The sequence below is a fragment of the Trichomycterus rosablanca genome, chromosome 5 (assembly GCF_030014385.1).
Source record: "Trichomycterus rosablanca isolate fTriRos1 chromosome 5, fTriRos1.hap1, whole genome shotgun sequence".
In the NCBI taxonomy this organism is placed as follows: Eukaryota; Metazoa; Chordata; class Actinopteri; order Siluriformes; family Trichomycteridae; genus Trichomycterus; species Trichomycterus rosablanca.
The window spans coordinates 4,860,320-4,879,871 of record NC_085992.1 but is presented as its reverse complement, the minus strand read 5'-3'; the positions used below and the strand labels follow the sequence as shown (position 1 = coordinate 4,879,871).

Genomic DNA, 19,552 nt, shown 5'->3' with positions numbered 1-19,552 from the left:
CAAAAGGTCACGGGTTAAGGTACTGGACTAGTAATCAAAAGGTACTGGACTAGTAATCAAAAGGTTGCAGGTTAAGGTACTGGACTAGTAATCAAAAGGTACTGGACTAGTAGTCAAACGGTTGCTGGTTAAGGTACTGGACTAGTAATCAAAAGGTCGCTGGTTAAGGTACTGGACTAGTAATCAAAAGTTCGCTGGTTAAGGTACTGGACTAGTAATCAAAAGTTCGCCGGTCAAGGTACTGGACTAGTAATCAAAAGGTCGCTGGTTATCAAAAGGTCGCTGGTTAATGTACTGGACTAGTAATCAAAAGGACACTAGTTAAAGTACTGGACTAATAATCAAAAGGTCGGTGGTTAATGTACTGGACTAGTAATCAAAATGTCGCTGGTTAAGGTACTGAACTAGTAATCAAAAAGTCATTGGTTCAAGCCCAATCACTGCCAGGTTGTCACTGTTGGGCCCTTGGGCAAGTCCCTTAATCCTCAATTGCTTAGATCTTATACTGTCACAGTACTGTAAGTTGTTTTTGATTAAAGCATCTGCCAAATGCCAAAAACGTAAAACACATTTTCTGTCCAACGTACATTTTATTATTCTATTTTTAAGAGGAAATAAAAGTTCATAATTTTAGGAAGATCCTTTTTGGAATATGATTAACATTTTAGAAACACAAACACACCACTGGCCAGTTTATTAGAAACATCATACTAATAATAAATGGGAATTTTTGTTCAGCTATAGAATAGTAATTATTTCTGCCCTAGTTATTGTATTCAAATCTGTTGACAGGAAAGGCCACTGATGTACAGTACACTAAACTTACTGTAACGTTTATGGAACCAGTTTGAGATGGTGACTTGGTGCATTATCATGCTGGAATTAACTTTTATAAAATGTGTAAATTGTCACCATTAATGGATGCACATGGCCAGCAACAATACTTGGGCTGTGGCATTCAAACAGTGCTTGCTAGCAAGGCTGTTTGTTTGTTTATTTGGATTGTAACGTCACTTTGTTACATTAATGACAGGAACGGTAGTTACTCATTACACAAGACTCATCGGTTCACAAGTTTAATGTCAAACACAGTCATGGACAATTTTGTATCTCCAATTCACCTCACTTGCACGTCTTTGGACTGTGGGAGGAAACCGGAGCTCCCGGAGGAAACCCACGCAGACACGGGGAGAACATGCAAACTTCACACAGAAAGGACCCAGACCGCCCTGCTTGGGGATCGAACCCAGGACCTTCTTGCTGTGAGACGACAGTGCTACCCACTTAGCCACCACGGTAAACTTAGCCCGTTGAAAATACAATTATTAAAAATCTTTTTATTTACTTAAATTTTTTTAACCAACTGGACATTTGTAAAACACAAATACAATTATTAAAAATCTTTTTATTTACTTAAATTTTTTTAACCAACTGGACATTTGTAAAACACAAAATATAAATGTGGATATGCAATTTAAAAAGGATTTATTTGTTCAGCATCCCATTATAGCAAGTAAAGACAAAGCAGTGTTTAATTATCAAAAATAGACATAGACCAAACTAGTCTAATTTATATACATGTTTTTGATGAAATAATAAAATAATCATGTGTCCAGCTTTAGTATTATTCAATGTAAGATTTAAAAATAATTCCGGTGCACTTAAAAATCCATTAAAAATTCATACAAAACAGGTCACGTTTAAAATCACATTATTATTATTATCATTATTAAAATCACATGTTATTGCAGCAGCTCTTAATCTTAGGTTTGGGATCCCATTTGGGGTCACCTGAGATGCATATAGGGTGACAGAAGTTTCATTCATTGTCTGTTTTACCCCCACTTTATCCTGGTCAGGGTCACAGTGGGTCTTATTCAATGGGCAAAAAGCAAGAAACACCTCGAACCAGTCGCCTGTCCACCACAGGACAGAGACAGACACACACATTTACATTTTATTAGCTGTAGTTGGCCTGACTGCATGTTTTTTAACTTGTGGGAGGAAACCTGAGCACCCTGAGAAATGTATGTGGACAGGGAGAACATACAAACACCACACAGAAAGGATGCAGCAGCGCTACCCACTGCACAATCGTGCAATCCAAATATAAATAAATAAATATAATCAATGAGCTAAAATTCTGTGGAATTTGGTCCTATTTACAATACTGCACAAAATAAATAGCCCACAGGGTAAGAAGAGGGGTTATGGTGGGGTTGTTGCTCTTAAAATGGGGTCACTGGCCAAATAAGTTTGCAAACCCCTGTGTTAATGGCCTCATGATTCCTGAGAAATAAAATCTAACAGTAGAAAAGTTTGGATGATAGGAATGCTGTTTTCATCACACTTGAAATAGCTGCGGATGACGAGATGAAAGGCGAGTCTTGGTGTGAACAGGATGGAGTGGATCCTCTTTGCCACCACCTGAACAAACCTCTCCTCTGATTCTGGAGCTGTGTTACGACATATAGAAGATAGAAACGTTAATTATACACTGAGTTGTGTTCATATGACATACAGAAGGAAGAAGAGGCAGGCGGAAAGGAAGATCTGTTTTTTAAGACCTCACCTGTCTTCTTGTTAAGCTTGTCTGGTGAAATGTTGAGCAGGATCTTCTGCACCATTGTGGGTGGAACCTGAACACAGATCTGATTCTGTCCTTCTCTTACTGTCAAAACTACAGGCCTGCAAACACAAAAAATGTATGTAAAGTACATGAGGTACACTTTTTCTTTTCGTTACATCAATTTTATTATTGTTTAACTTAATTTCCACTAGAGACAGTACTTTTAGCAGGGAGAAGATAATTCTAAAGGAAATGTTCTAATCAAAGTATTATTTCTGTACATTATTGCTAAATGAAAAGAAAATTGGTTTGAATCTGATAAATCATATGAATGATTTTTATGAATAACAAAATTGTTTAATTGCTCAGAGTGACAATAATTTATTGTTCTTCTAGCTGCACTATTCACTCATTAATTAATTTATTAAACACAGGGGAACAACCTAAAGATGTATCCATATGCCTTGGCAGGCACAACCTACCAATCTATTTATAAAGATGGAAGAACACAGAACAAGAAAAGCTTAAACCCCATAGTCTGGAGCTGTGAGAGATCAATGCTATCTGTTGCACCAGCAATCATTCCTGCATACTGTATGTATCATCCATAAATAACTTATGAATATATATTATTGTATGATCAAGGGGGTTCTGGCCAACGATTTCCAATTCATTAGATTTTTATTGATTTTTATTTTTTATTGATTGATCTTTGTGTTGCCAGAGTTCTCTACATGCTGTTTAGAAAATTCCAAGTGGGCCATCATGTTCCATTTACTCAACAGTGGATTTGGTCTTTCCACTCGCTGCTTGGATGGTTGTCTGTCCAACAGGTTCTTACATCTCTGCGCAGGACTTGGAGTGACCATTGGGTTTTTTCGTACTTGCCTGACCAAGGCCCTTCTTGCCTTAATGCCACATTTGAACACTTAGACCCAGGTGTGTGCCTTTCCAAACCATTTTAAATCAATTTATATTGCAAAAGGTGACTCCAGTTGAGTTCTTGGCACATCTCAGATAATGAAAGCAAACATGACACACCTGACCACAAATCTGGAGTGCCAGAGCAAAGCATGTGAATGCTTTTGTGAAAAGTCTACAAACACAATGAAATGAGGAATATATCACATATAAGTAATATAGGGTGTCCACATACTTAACGTACATGAACAGACTGACAGAGCCTGACATACAATCTACCTGTAATATCTGCGTACTCCAGTATGAGGCAGGCAGGGGTAGCAAGGTCTGTAGATCCCATTCTCATCCGTATCCAGCTCTGCCCCGCACATTCCACAACCCGTGAAAGTGATGTCACCAGACACAATGTCCATAATCTTCTCCAAGGAGGTTTCCTTATCCATAAGCTGCACAACATCCTGGGAAGGGCTGCTCTGGAACTCGAATGATGTGATCTGAACTCTCAGCTCCACGTCTCCTAACAGGCAGGTACAGTTTGTTTATGTTTGTTTTGTTTAAGGATTAGGATTGTAACGTCATGTTTTAAACTTGTTCCATTCATGACAGGACAGGTAGGTACAGGTTAACATGATTCATCAGTTCAAGTTCAATGTCTTTGTACTGTGGGAGGAAACAGGGGTACCCAGAAGAATCCCACACAGAAATGGGGAGAACATGCAAACTCCACACAGAAAGGACCCAGATCGCTTCACCTATGAATCGAAGGACTTTCTCACTGTGAGGCCACACAGGTAGGTACAGCAAAGAGATCAGATAACAGGCTGTGTACCATGTGTAAAATAAATGGAGATAATAGGACCCAGGATGATGTATGTAGGGCATCAGAACAAGAACTGATTTGAACACACTTTATCTATCAATTTAGATAGTTCTGCTGCACTCGTCCTTATTTTATATATACTGTGCATCTGATAGGCCTCAACTGTCCCCTTTCTAACGTAAAACTTGTCCTCATGTATGCAGATGTAGTAAAATATTGCAGATGGACAGTGTCAGTGGACTTAATTAGGCAAGACTTTTAAGAGGTATTACAGAAAGACACAGAAACTCAAGGAATTATTAAACATAAGCTGTCAAAAGAAGTTTTTCAAGGGGTGCATTAATCACTTAATTAGTAGCTAGAAGTGTCTTATAATTTGTCCACATTCATGCAGGTCAAGGACGACTGCAGACTAGCACACGTGTAAAGCCATCAGACCTTAATACAGAGCTGTAATACACACATTGGAACACGTTAGACCGAAGTTATTTTTCCACCAGTAGCGCAGGTACCTCGACCAGACCACAGGAGTCGCTGTTGCAGCAGCAATGAGACATTAACCCATCAGGTCTTTTCTCCCTCAGACACGGCCAAGTGCATCTTTAGAGCACCCAACCCAAACCAAGTCAGCACCAGGCCAGGTCAGACCCGACTCTGGGTCTCCGCACCGGTAGGCTAGCATAAATACTGCTGCACTACCTGTTTATGCTACTTTTGATTCACATTGTGTGTAAGAAATTGTGAGTATGTGATACCCTGTGATGGACTTGCACTGTGTCTAGTGTGTACACTCATGCCTTAATAGTCCCCTGTCTAAGCCCAGCGCTTCCAGGACAGACTCTGGATCCAATTTCACTCCGATTATTTTTAAATGACTTGACTGTATTAATTATATTCAAATTATTACTGACAGCTTAACCATAAATAAATCATTTCCCATGTTGTTTAATTAATACACACATATTTAGACACACTCAGACCATATTATGGTTAGATTTTACAGATAAAAGAAAAATACCTGATGACCACACTATTAGTGAAATTTATGTATGACCAGTTGAAGTGTAGATTTGACCGTCCTGCTCACCTGTGTATTTCTGGGACAGTAGTGTGCGTAGATCTATCTCGAAGCTGCTCGTGCCTCGGTGTGGATGGACCGCGGTGCAGAACTTTTCATATCTCGGGTCGTTTGTGGACAGACGCTGACAGGAGCTAAATGGAGTGGAGTGAAGTTCGGGCAGGCCAGAGGTCACATCCTGTTTCACTAGCAGCAGCCTAAACTCCCAAACAGCATCTACAAATGAAATAAAATATATAAACTATATTTAAGTCTGTAAAAATAAACTGAAAATTATTAAAATCAATGTAAAAATTCATTTCAGTCCACATACTGGTCAGTAGGTTTAAAAAATTGGTACTGTGATAGGTTTTGGCTCTGGCTATTTTTGCATTAAAATACAGTAGATCCACACTATCTTATATATTAATTAGGAGAAACCTATATATGGGTACCCGTGTTGTGCAGCAGTAAATTACGCTAGCTCACTATTGCAGGGATCTTGGGTTTGAGTTCCCAGCAGTGTTATGAGCCGGTCCGGCATCATAATTGGTGATGTCTGGGGAGGGGTGCAGCCGAGACCCTGCAATGGATTGATGCCCCGTGCTCAGTGATTCCAGGGAAACCAGACCAACTGCAACCCTGACCAGGATTTGTTTGTTTGTTTATTTGTTTGTAGGTCTAATGCCATGTTTACACACTGGTTATGTTCATGGCAAGAAGGTAGCTCATCAGATTTCAAAGTTAGTCAGTCTATGGTGTGGATCATTAAATGTCAGTTTGGTTAAGAATTGTGAGAACTCCCTGACCAGGACGGAAGCTGTGGTAAAACATGAAAATGAAAAACAGTATATATTAAAGACAAATAGCAGCCAAATAACACCAGTGGGAGGTTGTAGGATTAAGGGTGTTTCCAAAGTGTGTTTGTGTTAAATCTCTCACTGAAGAAATGCAGGGCTTCTGTTTTTATTCTCAGTTGTCTAATAATGAAGCAAATTATTATTTCTAATAAAAAGTTAACATATTGGGTGACTTTAAATGTGCACAACTGCTGCCAATACGTTAATAAGCTTTAATACAGCTAGGTCAAACTTTATAGGCAGGAATAACCCAGTGTCTGGAGGAAATCTTGTATAATGGAATAGGAAACTCATGCATACCCATGTTTGTGTGTATGCGCTGTAACCATATGAGAGCAGCTCCCCACAGAACCATGGCTCCCTGCATGCCATCTCCCTGCTCAACAGTTAACACAGCTTTAGGCACGCTGCCCGCCCGTGATACACCCTCCGCCCTGTCACTCCAGGCTAGAACAACACACACACACACACACTGTCACACATCCTTCATTTATACTTTTCCTTGGTTTAATATGCCAAGAGGTCCTGATGACAGCTGCTGACGGCACTTCAATTCTGATTTAAAGCAATACAGTGATTTAAAAGCTAAAGAAGCTAAGTCTTTGTAAGGAAATGTTTGTATGTTTACCTGGTTTAAGAAAGAAAGAAAACAATAATTTACTGTAAGGACACTTATGATAAAACTCTCAGAGCAGTCGTTATTGTCAGGAAATGTTTAAATGACTCAAATGTACAACCAGTACTAATTAACAAGCATGATATTCGTATAAGATGTTGTTTTTTTGTAGTTTCAACCACTTTCCAAATGCTGGAGCAATTCAATCATTCAGGTTATTCTGGTTTCTTACACTTTCACAGAGTGATCAAACCCAGATGACTACACTGGTGACTCATAACTACCCTAACTACTGTGAAAAAGCATTGCCAGCTCCAAAAAAAAAAAATAGAATTCACAAATATCTTGGTAGCACTGTCACCTGACAGCAAGAAGGCCATGTGTTTGATTCTCTGGCCATGTGGGATCGTTACTTGAACTTCAGGGCTTGTTTTATGTCCTGACAAAAGGATACAGGCCCACAGCAAAGAGTATAAATACTTTCTTGAAGAAGAAATGTCAGTTTGGGTTTCAATTAATATTCAAAAATCATTTTCACTTTTTGCACAGACTGGCAAATCTCAGCTGTGCTATTGTGCTATACGCTGGCCTGCAGTCTAGACAGATATGATTGGGTATTTCTTAGGGTCACCAAAGCCCTGTGATGGATTGGTGCCCTGACCAGTTTGTTCCTTAGCGCCATGTCAGCTGCTATGGCTATTATCATGGCTTAATAACATATTATTTAAACATTAAAGTAAAGGATTGATTTGCTTTCTTTACTTGTGTGTATGGTGGTAAGAGTGTGTGTGTGTGTGTGACTATGATTTTTTTTAAGTGCTTGTGCTTCAAATAATTTAAGCCGTTTTTTTGTCATTATGGGTAAATAAGTGTAGATAAGTGTTAATGCCATCAACAAAAAGTGTTTTTGGTTGAGCGCGTAGCCACTGATGCAGTGCTGCTTTCACATCATCATCATCACCTGAAAATCTTCTTCCCCTTAAAGCTTCTTTGAACAGTCCTAAAAGGTTAGAATCAGATGGCGCTAAATCTGGACTATAAGCGTCTCTCAGTCTCTCAGACATGACCGATTACTCCTCCTCCCACCCTCACCGTTTACAACCAAAATATAAAACCTCTTTGAGGATCCCTCGTATTTATTGATAATCAAATCCAAAAGACAAAGTGTGCAAAAAGGGGTCAAAGAGTCTTTCCAAATCCACTGTATGTGGCATATTGCTGGCTCGTAATGTAAAACAATGTTACCTGATATATTTCTGGTGTGTTTGACTCTCAGCAGACCATGAGCAAGAGTGTCCAGACGTAGAGAACCTAGATTGGCGAAGGGAATGGAGTTCAGGTCCTGAGCATTGCGACACGGCAGAGAAACCAGCAGAGGGCGCGACTCATGCAGATAAGTGCACAGTGCTCTGAGGGTATGAACATTAACACTTCCTGGAGCTGAAGATCACAGAAGCAAACATTGAAGATGCAATTAGACATTTTGCCTTAATTAATTATGTAACATTATAATATAGTATCTACAGAGATGCAGTTTGCTTACAGACCTAGTAATAAAATGTGTCCTAAATGTTAATAGTTTACTATGGTGCATTGGTTAACTCAGTTACCTTGTGGAATACGGTCTGGCGTGATCTGACCCAGGTTTAGTAGTCGACTCATGTAGGATGACTGTAGTACAGTTTCTCCTCGCCATTTATCAACATGCACTGTCACGCCTGTCAGAGCAAAACAGCCGGTTAAACTAGGAATAGTAAAAAGCACAACTCTACATGGTTATTGCTGTCCTCTACACCTCTAAAGGACTTGTGAGGCCACTGCAGTTTAACACTGTAGCAACACTGTGAAGAAGCTATAGGGAAATGCCTACATGCCTTCTGAAATATTTAGTCATTTAAAATTGCCATTGATACATAGGGAACATTGCTTCTTTGTTGATATGAATCTTTTTAACATCATTACATTTACATTACTCTTTTATCCAAAGCGACTTACAGTATTGTGACCTTATATTGTCTAAGCAATGAGGGTTAAAGGACTTGGCAGTGGTGGGGCTTGAGACCTTTAGATTACTAATCCAGTACATTAACCACTTGGCTACAACTGCCTACAACATGTTAATTAAATTTGTGTTTAATACGAGTTAACTGAGTATATGAAAATGTAATTGATAGTCTTACAGCTGGTTGTACTGCATGTCCATTTATCAGCACAACCAAAGAATAGCTTACTTGGCAGTTAAATCATTAAAAGTATTTTCACTGGGTGCTCGGGTGGCACAGTGGTCTAACGTGCTAGCACACCACTGTGAAGCGTTCTCAGCAGAGCCACTGCCCTGGCTAGGCACCCACACAAAAACTGGCTGCACAAACTGTGCAAATCTCAGCTGTGCTGTCAGCCAGCCAGCACTCTAGACAGACATAATTGGGTCACTGAAGTTCTGTGATTGATTGGTGCCCTGTCCAGAGTGTTGTGCCCAGAGTTACCGGGTGAACCGGACCCACCATGACCCTGATCAGGATGAAAATTAAATAATAAAAATTAAATAAAAATTAAAGATACATCTATGCATATATAAAATAGACTTTCTTTGCTTTGTAAACCCAATTGGAGGTGACCATACACATTTAAAAACAATCCGTTTATAAATAAATGTAGTCCCTGTAGTTCCACGTCACTTCATGGTACGTTTTCTGGAACCTCTAAAGCACAGCAACCCTATTACAGTATATTCAAAAGATTGCAAGTTCAAATCCCTAAACAGAAGGGGATGGAAATGCCATTCCCCTTTTCAATAAAAAGGTATATACTTTGTTGGTTTTTGTCTATTTTCTTATAGACACCTGGGATTGGCTTGTGTTTCTTCGACTGGTGGGGGTTAAATATAGAATGTTTTGACATCCACAGAGGGGGCAAGTGGGGGCCTGGTCTCCTTTTAGCAGGTAGGTATGGGTCCTTTGGTAAGTTTGTGTGTCCTATGTGGCATCTAGTGTATACAATTTGTTCCCATCATTTTTTGGGCTATTGAGCTCTATCCATTTTTATGGTACGGTGGATGTTTGATAGGGGCAAGCACATACATCTCTGCCACCCAAAAAGCAGGGCCTTCTAGGGACTTTTGGCCATGGATGGCCATGGCATTATCAGGGACTTAATGTTGGAAAAATGTATTAATCAAGCAATATATTTGTTATTTTCAAGCTTTTCTTGATTACTTGTAACTTACAACTCACCTGTGATAAGTAATATATCTCCAGGATGAATGGTCAGGGCCCAGAATGCTGCTGCCCTCCACAGCACTAATTTCATCTCCATGTCTGACTGGTCAGTGACGATGACTGTCGCTAAGGGAACATCGGTCCCAGCCGATATTCCTGACTTTACTCTGATCTCCTTCAGGTAGCATGGGTGCACCACTGCAACCGAAACGGTGTAACTCACTCCATGACTTCTACACCTGGACAATAAAGTGGTGTGGCCATCAGGTAGGAACATGCTATTGTGGTCTGATCTCTGTTTGCTTATAGCTCTGGCTGAAGACAGTTTTGCCCGTTTGGAGGTGCTAGGTTTAGGTGAAGTTTCTATGGATGTGTCTGGAGATTCAACAAAATGAAGTTCGGGGTCTTCCTGTTCTACAGGATTGGACTGTGAAAACAGAATGCCGTCAGGTGTGCGCAACAAAAACACGCCTCCTTCTTGCTGCCACTGGCTTAGACTTTCAAACATGTTCCCTGATCCCTGCAGAGTTCCTCCAAGGCCTCGATCCCCTGGACTTACCTCTGGACTATAGAGTTCTGGAGAGCCCAGAGAGGGTGGGGAGGTTTGTTTTGGTGGAGTTTGAGTAGATCCAGAGGTGTCAAGAGAGCCAGATTCATGATGTCTAACCACTCCACTTTTAAGGAGCAAACACTGACTTTTGGTCCAAGTGGTTAGATATTCTGTCTCCACAGACATAACAGGACTAGGCTCAGGATCTGGTTCTGGTCTTGGACTGACTTGTGAAGGAAAGCAGCTGTCTAAATATTCAGTAACCACATTAGTGCACAAGTCCTCCTTTTCGGGATGCACTGGCTTGGCCAAAAATGACTGACTGATTGAGGGTGTGACATCATCATCAGATGCTGTCTTGCTAGCCTGATGAAGACACAAATCATTGAGCTTTTCCTGATCAGCGGTTGAATTTGGTTTGTCAGCTGCCTCTGCAGCAACATTAGGATTTGTTTGGGTCTCTTTAGGTTCCGTGCTGGGCCTCAACCTTCCCTGATTCCAGCTCAGCCCCAGAGTTCTCCACTGAGAGGAACCTTTTTCCAAGTCTTCCTCAGAAAGTGACAGATTTGGTGCACCCACAAACACATGAACCTTTGGTTTATCTGCCATGTTGAGGCACTTGTCATCCTAGACACCTGTTGAAAAATAAAAACATTGATTACAGCCAAAGACTTAAATCAGTTAGCTGTTTACTGACAATATCAAAAGTCTCAAGAAACAAAAGTTTATATGCAATTCTATTCATATTTCATACTTTCATAGTTTCTATATAGTGAATTCAGAAAGTATTCAGGCCCCTTGACTTGTTTGTTTACTTTGTGTTGCGGATTTGATTTTAAATGGATAGAATTGCCATTTTTACCTATTAATCTAAACTTAATCACCTGTAATGATGATGGAGGGTTTTTTTCAGTCACTACTCTGAATCCAGCGTAGGTATTGAGTCATGTCATGTCATTTAGTGAATACTTTTGCACATGTTCAGCTGTTATAAACAATTTGCATGATGATTGTGTGAAATATTTACACATAAAAACAGACAACAGAGCGACCATAATGGTCTAGTTCAGGGGTCATCAAACTACGGCCCGATGCTTTAATTTGACCGGCCCCTTTAACCACAGCAGCAATACATGTTGTCTGGCCGCTGTTCATCTTCGAACTCACAGTATTATAACGGGGGGGAAAATAACAGAGGAAACAAAAAATGGCCACATGGAGTCTCAGTAGATTATACGGCAGCGATCCAACGGGTGGCGCTCCAAGCATGAGGGGAGTGATTGGCGCATCAATAGAGAAATGAGTGACCGCAGCCACTGAACTGTGTTGCGAAGCAGTTAAGTGGGATTTCGTTTTGAAAATCCTCGTGTCCTGTGTTAAGTTCATTAAAGCTAATGCTCTTAACTACAGGCAGTTTCAGGAATTCTTGTCTGAGCTGAAGATGTGCTTTACTGAGATCCGCTGGCTGAGTCCGGGCGAGTTTTGAAATGTTTTAACGACCTGCTCCCGGAGATCAACGCATTTATGCATCCAAAATCCAAACTCAAGCACATTGTTTAATTTTTATGCTTCTCTTTCCATTGTGAGCTCCCCGATCTCAATAAAACATGCCCTCAAAGTAACTACCGTTTTCGGGAGCATCTGCATCTGTGAGCAGACTTTTTCGAAGTTGAAACACCTTAAATCTCCAACCGGATGCAGTCAGACTGCTAAATTGCTCCACCCCTCATGTACTGTCTATTCACCAGTTACCTTAAACACCTGTGACCTGGTGCTGCCTTTTTCTGCTGATATACAGTAGTTCCAATCATGCACTTTAGATCTACTGTACATAAAGCTGCTGTAGTTCCTGTGCAATACTTGAATGTAAATGTAAATATTTAAAATTCCTATCTTAGTTATTTCTAGTCTTTTTAAGTCCTAAGTTTTATTTTTACTTAACTTGGTTTTCTTGCTATTTATATTTTATATATTATTATGTTTACACACACCGAGACCTGAGTAAGTGCATTTCGTTCTAATCATGTACATGGTTTTGAATGACAATAAAGCTGAGTTTGAGTCAGATCCAGACTCACTGATCAACATTTATTAGCTATTATGACTGGCAGTAACAAATATGGAACCTGATGCTTACTCTCGTCAGGCAAAAGTAGGCTCACAGTTCACACTGATTTTTTTAAAGAAACACTGTATGAGGAAGGATAATGGAAATTATTAAAATAAATAACATTTCTGCCTTATCATTATGAACTACAATTATACAAAGCACAGACAATACATCCAGTATACATAGTATACTGCTTTTTTGGGTGTGTTTACTATTTCACCTGCGGTCCGGCCCCCTGAAACACTGAAGAACAGTAATCTGGCCCTTTGGTTAAAAAGTTTGAGGACCCCTGGTCTAGTTAAAATGGAACTATACATTAATCTGGAAATAGTTACAGTATGGAGTCTACCAGCAGGCAACACTTCCATAGTATAAATTCTTTAATCTTCTGTTTCCTGTTTAGCAATTCAGCGTGGTTTAAAGTGTAACTCCCCACAGTTTCACCAACCAGGCGATGGGTGTAGGCTCCGTGTAAGCCAATAACAAAACAAAGCAGGACACGCTTTGAAGGTGCACATGATTTATTAGCTTTAGGAAAGAAAAAAACGGAGAGCACAGACAGCTGGATCTGTAAAGATTTTTACATGCAGCAAAAGTAAGGGTATGACTTTAGGACATGTTGCAAAATGTCACTGAAATATTTCTGTCCAGATAATCCAGCTTTTCTGTTTCTTGTTTAATGATTATTGGATTTTGATTGTATTTTTATTTTTCCCTGTTATTAATGTTTACTTTATTTTTTCCTATACACTGATCAGCCATAACATAAAATAAAACCACCTCCTTGTTTCTACACTCACTGTCCATTTTATCAGCTCCACTTACCATATAGAAGCACTTTGTAGTTCTACAATTACTGACTGTAGTTCATCTGTTTCTCTACATACTTTTTTAACCTGCCTACACCCTGTTCTTCAATAATCAGGACCCCCACAGGACCACCACAGAGCAGGTATTATTTAGGTGGTGGATCATTCTCAGCACTGCACTGACACTGACATGGTGGTGGTGTGTTAGTGTGTGTTGTTCTGGTATGAGTGGATCAGACACAGCAGCGCTGCTGGAGTTGTTAAATACCATGTCCACTCACTGTCCACTCTATTAGACCCTCCTACCTAGTTGGTCCACCTTGTAGATGTAAAGTCAGAGACGATCACTCATCTATTGCTGCTGTTTGAGTTGGTCATCTTCTAGACCTTCATCAGTGGTCACAAGATGCTGCCCACGGGGCGCTGTTGGCTGGATATTTTTGGTTGGTGGACTATTCTCAGTCCAGCAGGGACAGTGAGCTGTATAAAAACTCCAGCAGCGCTGCTGTGTCTGATCCACTCATACCAGCACAACACACACTAACACACCACCACCATGTCAGTGTCACTGCAGTGCTGAGAATGATCCACCATCCAAATAATACCTGCTCTGTGGGGGTCCTGACCATTAAAGAACAGCATGAAAGGGGGCTAACAAAGCATGCAGTGAAACAGATGAACTACAGTCAGTAATTGTAGAACTACAAAGTGCTCCTATATGGTAAGTGGAGCTGATAAAATGGACAGTGAGTGTAGAAACAAGGAGGTGGTTTTAATGTTATGGCTGATCCGTGTAGGTCTTTTGCTGTATCTGCAAAAAAACTTTCCCACTGAAATAATGAGAGGCTAAGATAATAAATCCACAGTTTTCTCTCTAGTACACTGACACCAATAAAAGTTACTTTAAAGGTCTCTGAACTACTTCTAAAATAAACTGTGTACAAACCTAATTTCTGAAACTGTTTTATAAAATATACAGTAGTTTCATATATATAACTTAAAAATATAAGATTATAACATGAAGGTACATCAGCTACACAGCACATAAATATTACAAAAAGACTCATAATTTAACCTCTGAGCTACCACTGCCCTTAAAATGCTTACTAATATTTATTCTCCTAAACAGAACATTCATTCATTCATTTATTGTGTGTGTTACCAATGATTCATCCTGGTCAGGGCTACGGTGGGTCTGATTCACTGGCTGCAAGGCAAGAAAACACACCGGACAGGTCGCTAGCCCACACAGGGCAGACACACACAGACACATACATACACACACAAACACACACACACACACACACACACACACACACACACACACACACTAACTTGTGGAAGGACTTGTGTGACAATATCTAAAACTTAAAGTGCATCCTCTAATTAGCTGTAACCATATAAAAGTCAGTAAGGTTAAGTAATAATGTAAACATTAGAAGTATACATTAATAAATCAAGTCAATACCAACAATGTCGTCTGTCTGACACATTGGGTAGGAGGCTAATAGTTAAGGTGCATGTACATTCTCTTGTGTTTACATAATATTTTCATGTCATTTCCATAACATTTGCTTTCGAAGGCTATACACCTAGTGTATATCAGTTTAAAACTCTGATGCTAGAGCAGTTGTTATATGTTTTCTGCAGGCTTTAACAGGTCTGATTTACTTTCTGTGACAAAACGGGGGCAGCATGTACCTGATCAGGTTTACCTATTAAGACATTTTCCCAGGAGGTTAATTGTTTTCTAGAGCACACAGAAACCATTTAAGCAGCAGTTTAACTAAGCATGGTTTTCTAAAAAATGTTAGGCTAACCATGAACCCATGCAAGCAAGCACAAGGAAAGGCTTAAACTTAGGTCACCAGGACCCATGTTGCTGTGCTGCACCCAGTCTAACAAATGTGCCATTGTACTACCCATATCAGACTATATTGAGTCATTAAAACAAAGGGTAATACTGTGGTTTCAGTTTTTACAAATAGTACGCATTTATTTGAATATCCAATTAGATGTTAAAAATGTCACACTTAAGAAGTTGACAATTAAATATTCTAATAGGAAAATGTTTTTTACAGTCCCAGTCTCTAAATAAAAGAAACAATAAATAAAGTGACATGAATTGTCAGTCAACACAAGAAGATGTTTGAATGAACAAATCCATGTGTGCTGGGAACATGAGCTAAAAAGTTTTGTAATAAAAAAGCTATTACCCGTTCTGGAGAAGCTTTTAGTCTTACCTACTTTCAAATTGCCCACTTAAAAAATTAAAATGCCCATCTTTTGTGCCAAAATGGGCGGCACGGTGGCTTAGTGGGTAGCACTTTTACCTCACAGCAAGAAGGTCCTGGGTTCGATCCCCAGGTGGGGCAGTTCGTGTCCTTTCTGTGTGGTGTTTGCATGTTCTCCTCGTGTCTGCAAGGGTTTCCTCTAGGAGCTCCGGTTTCCTCCCACAGTCCAAAGACGTGCAGTCAGGTTAATTGGAGATACAAAATTGTCCATGACTGTGTTTGGCATTGAACTTGTGAACTGATCAATCTTGTGTAACGAGTAAGTATAGTTTCTGTCATGAATGTAACAAAATGTAAAACATGACGTTAAAATTTTAATAAATAAATCTGTGTCAAAATGCCTGTTTGTGACGTTAAAATGTTACAAATATTAAACTTACATTGCCGAAACATCTACTTCTGTATTAAAATGCTTGTTTTGTCAAAATATCTACTTTGAATTACAATGTACAATTACAGAAACATTATTTTTCATATTTTACGACTCAGTGGGGTGGCACGGTGGCTAAGTGGGTAGCACTGTCGCCTCACAGCAAGAAGGTCCTGGGTTCGATCCCCAGGTGGGGCGGTCCGGGTCCTTTCTGTGTGGAGTTTGCATGTTCTCCCCATGTCCGCGTGGGTTTCCTCCGGGTGCTCTGGTTTCATCCACTAAATTGACACTAAATTGTCCAAGACTGTGTTCGATATAACCTTGTGTGAACTGATGAACCTTGTGTAATGAGTAACTACCGTTCCTGTCATGAATGTAACCAAAGTGTAAAACATGACATTAAAATCCTAATAAACAAACAAACGACTCAGTGTAAATATATTTTGCATTTTAGTGTGTTTATTCAATTCTTATATTTTTCATATATTTTAGGTTTAGTGTTTACTTAATGTTTATTGTTGCACCACGGGTCTGAGAGTAACGTAATTTCAATCCTCTGTATGTCCTGTACATATTGCAGTATTGACAATAAAGCAACTTTGACTTTTGATTTCTGTACCACACAGCTTATAATGTCAGAATGCTTATTTTGTGTCTAAGGGTCCACTTAAGAAGTCAAAAAGTCTATTTCTGCATTAAGACTACCGCTTACAATACTGAACCGACCCCTTATAATGTCAAAATGCCAGCTTACAATGCTTAACCCTCCTGTTATGTTTACGGGTCAGATTGACCCGTCTTAATGTTTCAAAATCTAAAAAGATATAGTTAAAAGTATTTTTTGGTATGAAACTTCATTGATTTCACTTATTAAGCCAAGCAGAAGAAGTTAACAATGAGATATAAACAATGATCATTGGGATGTTTTGGTTTCTGACACTTTTGGATAATTAAACATGCCCTGGGTCAAATTGACGAGCAACGAACATAACAGGAGTGTTAAGTGTATATTTCTGTGTTTAAATACTTACTTAGGACACTGAACCACTACTTTTCACTCTTAGGGATGGGTAAAAGTAGTGCATTGTAAAACTGAACACTTTTGTATGTCAGTTTGCAATTTGAATGACCGTCCCTGTCGATAACGATACTACTCTGAACTCTGGGTGAGTAATGTTTATATATCGTGATTTTTGTATTTATATAGAATCATATCGCTCAGCCTTGTTATAACATACAGTACTTGTATACTTTAATAGCTATTTATTTGGATTCTTCCTGTTGGTAGTGAACAACATGGGCACCTCCCAGCGTGAGGTGGAGATTCAGCTCGACTTGCAGTTTTAAGCAAATAACCCACACAGACCTTAGATGGTGTTTGTCAGTTCCGTGTTGAACTGAGAAGCTGAAGTCTTTTGCCTCACTGTAACATCGACCCATCGCAACATTTCTCCATTAATCCATTAAACACCCCCGCGTCTGTAGAAGAAATGTACCGGTACCTGGGAGAACTCCTGACCCGGACTGGAGGCAGCGCTCTGGCCTCGGGACTCTCCGACTCCACCCTGCCGGCCTCGGCGTCTCTGATGCGGCTGCGGCGCTACAGTGAGGCTGCGGGAAAAGACGAAGACGACCCCAACTTCTTCCGCATGGTGGAGGGGTTTTTCAATCGCGGGGCCGCTATCGTGGAGGATAAACTGGTGGAGGATCTGAAGACCAGAGAGACACCGGAGCAGAAGAGACACCGAGTGCGGGGAATCCTAAAGATCATCAAGCCGTGTAACCACGTCCTGGCTGTTTGTTTCCCTCTGAAGCGGGATAACGGAGAGTGGGAGATTATAGAAGGATACAGAGCCCAGCACAGCCAGCACAGGACCCCGTGTAAAGGAGGTAAAACTCGGACACACACACACAGAGTCACCGCTGCACTACAATCTACCACACGGTTCTGTTAGCACACCAGCTAGCATTAGCTAACAAGAACTCCAGTCAAGCTCAACGTCAACTTGCAATCGCAAGTGTCGACTTTACTCGCTGTAGTCTTCATATTTTAATCTTAGTTTTCTTTAAATGAATAATTGGAATGCATACCTCTTTAATCCTAAAACTTCAACCTTTTTATTTTTTTATATGTGAGCAATAATTTAAGTAAGATATGTTAAGCCACTTGTTTATTCATGTACACACATTATTTAATACATTTGCATCCCAAGTTTTAACCTCTGACTGATGTTTGGAGGCTGTTCTGGAAGGACAAACTTCAACGTTATTCCTTTTGGCAGTGCACCAGTTCCATTGGCAGCAAGACAGTTTTAGAGACATAATACTGTACTAACATCACCATGTTTGACACTACATTTACATTTTCAGCATTTAGCAGATGCTTTTATCAAAAGCGATTTACAGAATACAGTCTAAGCAATTGAGGTTTAAGGGCCTTGCTCAAGGGACCAACAGTGGCAACCTGGCAGTGGTGGGACTTAAACCAGCAACCTTCTGATTACTAGTCCAGTACCTTAACTGAGTACAGTGTCAATAGGTTTGAATTTCTCACTTTTTCTCCTCTAAAGATAATTATGGTCAATGTGGCCAATTAACTAAGTCTTTGTCTTGACCAACTCGTATCCAGACAATTATTTGTACAGTTGGTCAGTTGAAGTTGCTTAGATATGGCTCCAAATGACATTTCTGACCTGACTACGACATTTCTGATCCACTTTTGAAGATCTTTCAAAGCTACACTATTAATTTGAAATGCTTGTTGCTTAGTCTTATTGGTAAAGCCTTTTTTATTAGCACAGAAATGTCATTCTGATCACTGATAAGGAATTGGGAGGCTGCTGAGACGCTATATTTTGTCTTCCTCATCTAAAACCCAAATGGACTAAACATAATACATATTGTACAGAAACATAATACTTATTTTTGCCATTAAATAACACATATGTGTTAAATATGGCATTACAACCCAAATAAATACATCTAAAAACCCACAGTTAATGTATTAAAGAAGATTCATAAAGTTTTTGGTACAAAATATGTTCTCCAAACATTAATTGAAAATCCAAGACTGTCTCTTATCAAACGGCTGTCAACTCTGCCTAACATACAAAACAAGATTTACCTAAAATATTGACACCCATTTGGTTATTTGCCTGTTAAGGCCTGTTCGAGACAAAATCAAATCAATGGTACATTCTGAGATCATATTATGCCCACCAGTGTTAAGTTTAAATGTGATTTGGTTGGGTTTTGTTTCAAGTAGGAATAGACATGTGCTCTTCAATGCACAAGTTCATCAGTGATTGTTCATGATGACTTTTTTCCTCATATTTTACATAATCTTATTATCTTATCT

General features: G+C 39.6%; 2 protein-coding genes across 2 annotated transcripts in view; one reads left to right on the top strand and one right to left on the bottom strand.

The window, feature by feature from the left end:
* Positions 1 to 1,617: 1,617 nt before the first annotated feature.
* Positions 1,618 to 17,732, bottom strand: shld2 (shieldin complex subunit 2). Its single transcript, XM_062995551.1, has 9 exons — positions 17,697 to 17,732; positions 10,077 to 11,246; positions 8,454 to 8,561; positions 8,089 to 8,283; positions 6,528 to 6,674; positions 5,398 to 5,604; positions 3,770 to 4,007; positions 2,573 to 2,688; positions 1,618 to 2,456 (listed from the first exon to the last, which is right to left on the bottom strand). The coding sequence occupies exons 2-9, from the start codon at positions 11,218 to 11,220 to the stop codon at positions 2,281 to 2,283; spliced, it is 2,331 nt and encodes a 776-aa protein (XP_062851621.1). The 5' UTR covers positions 11,221 to 11,246; positions 17,697 to 17,732; the 3' UTR covers positions 1,618 to 2,280.
* glud1a (glutamate dehydrogenase 1a) overlaps positions 17,319 to 19,552 on the top strand; it is a 19,993-nt gene continuing 17,759 nt past the window's right edge. The window contains exons 1-2 of the mRNA XM_062995552.1: positions 17,319 to 17,360; positions 17,483 to 18,084. Coding sequence (XP_062851622.1) covers positions 17,685 to 18,084 — 400 coding nt within the window. The 5' untranslated portion in view covers positions 17,319 to 17,360; positions 17,483 to 17,684. The remainder of the gene's footprint in view (positions 17,361 to 17,482; positions 18,085 to 19,552) is intronic.

Excerpts from the sequence above, each read along its gene's own strand:
- shld2 (XM_062995551.1), bottom strand. The coding sequence starts at position 11,220 with ATGGCAGATAAACCAAAGGTTCATGTGTTTGTGGGTGCACCAAATCTG. Across the intron at positions 5,605-6,527 it reads GCGCATACACACAAACATGG|ATGCTGTTTGGGAGTTTAGG; the intron begins GTATGCATGAGT and ends TTTCATTTGTAG. Across the intron at positions 2,457-2,572 it reads CAAGCTTAACAAGAAGACAG|CTCCAGAATCAGAGGAGAGG; the intron begins GTGAGGTCTTAA and ends GTCGTAACACAG.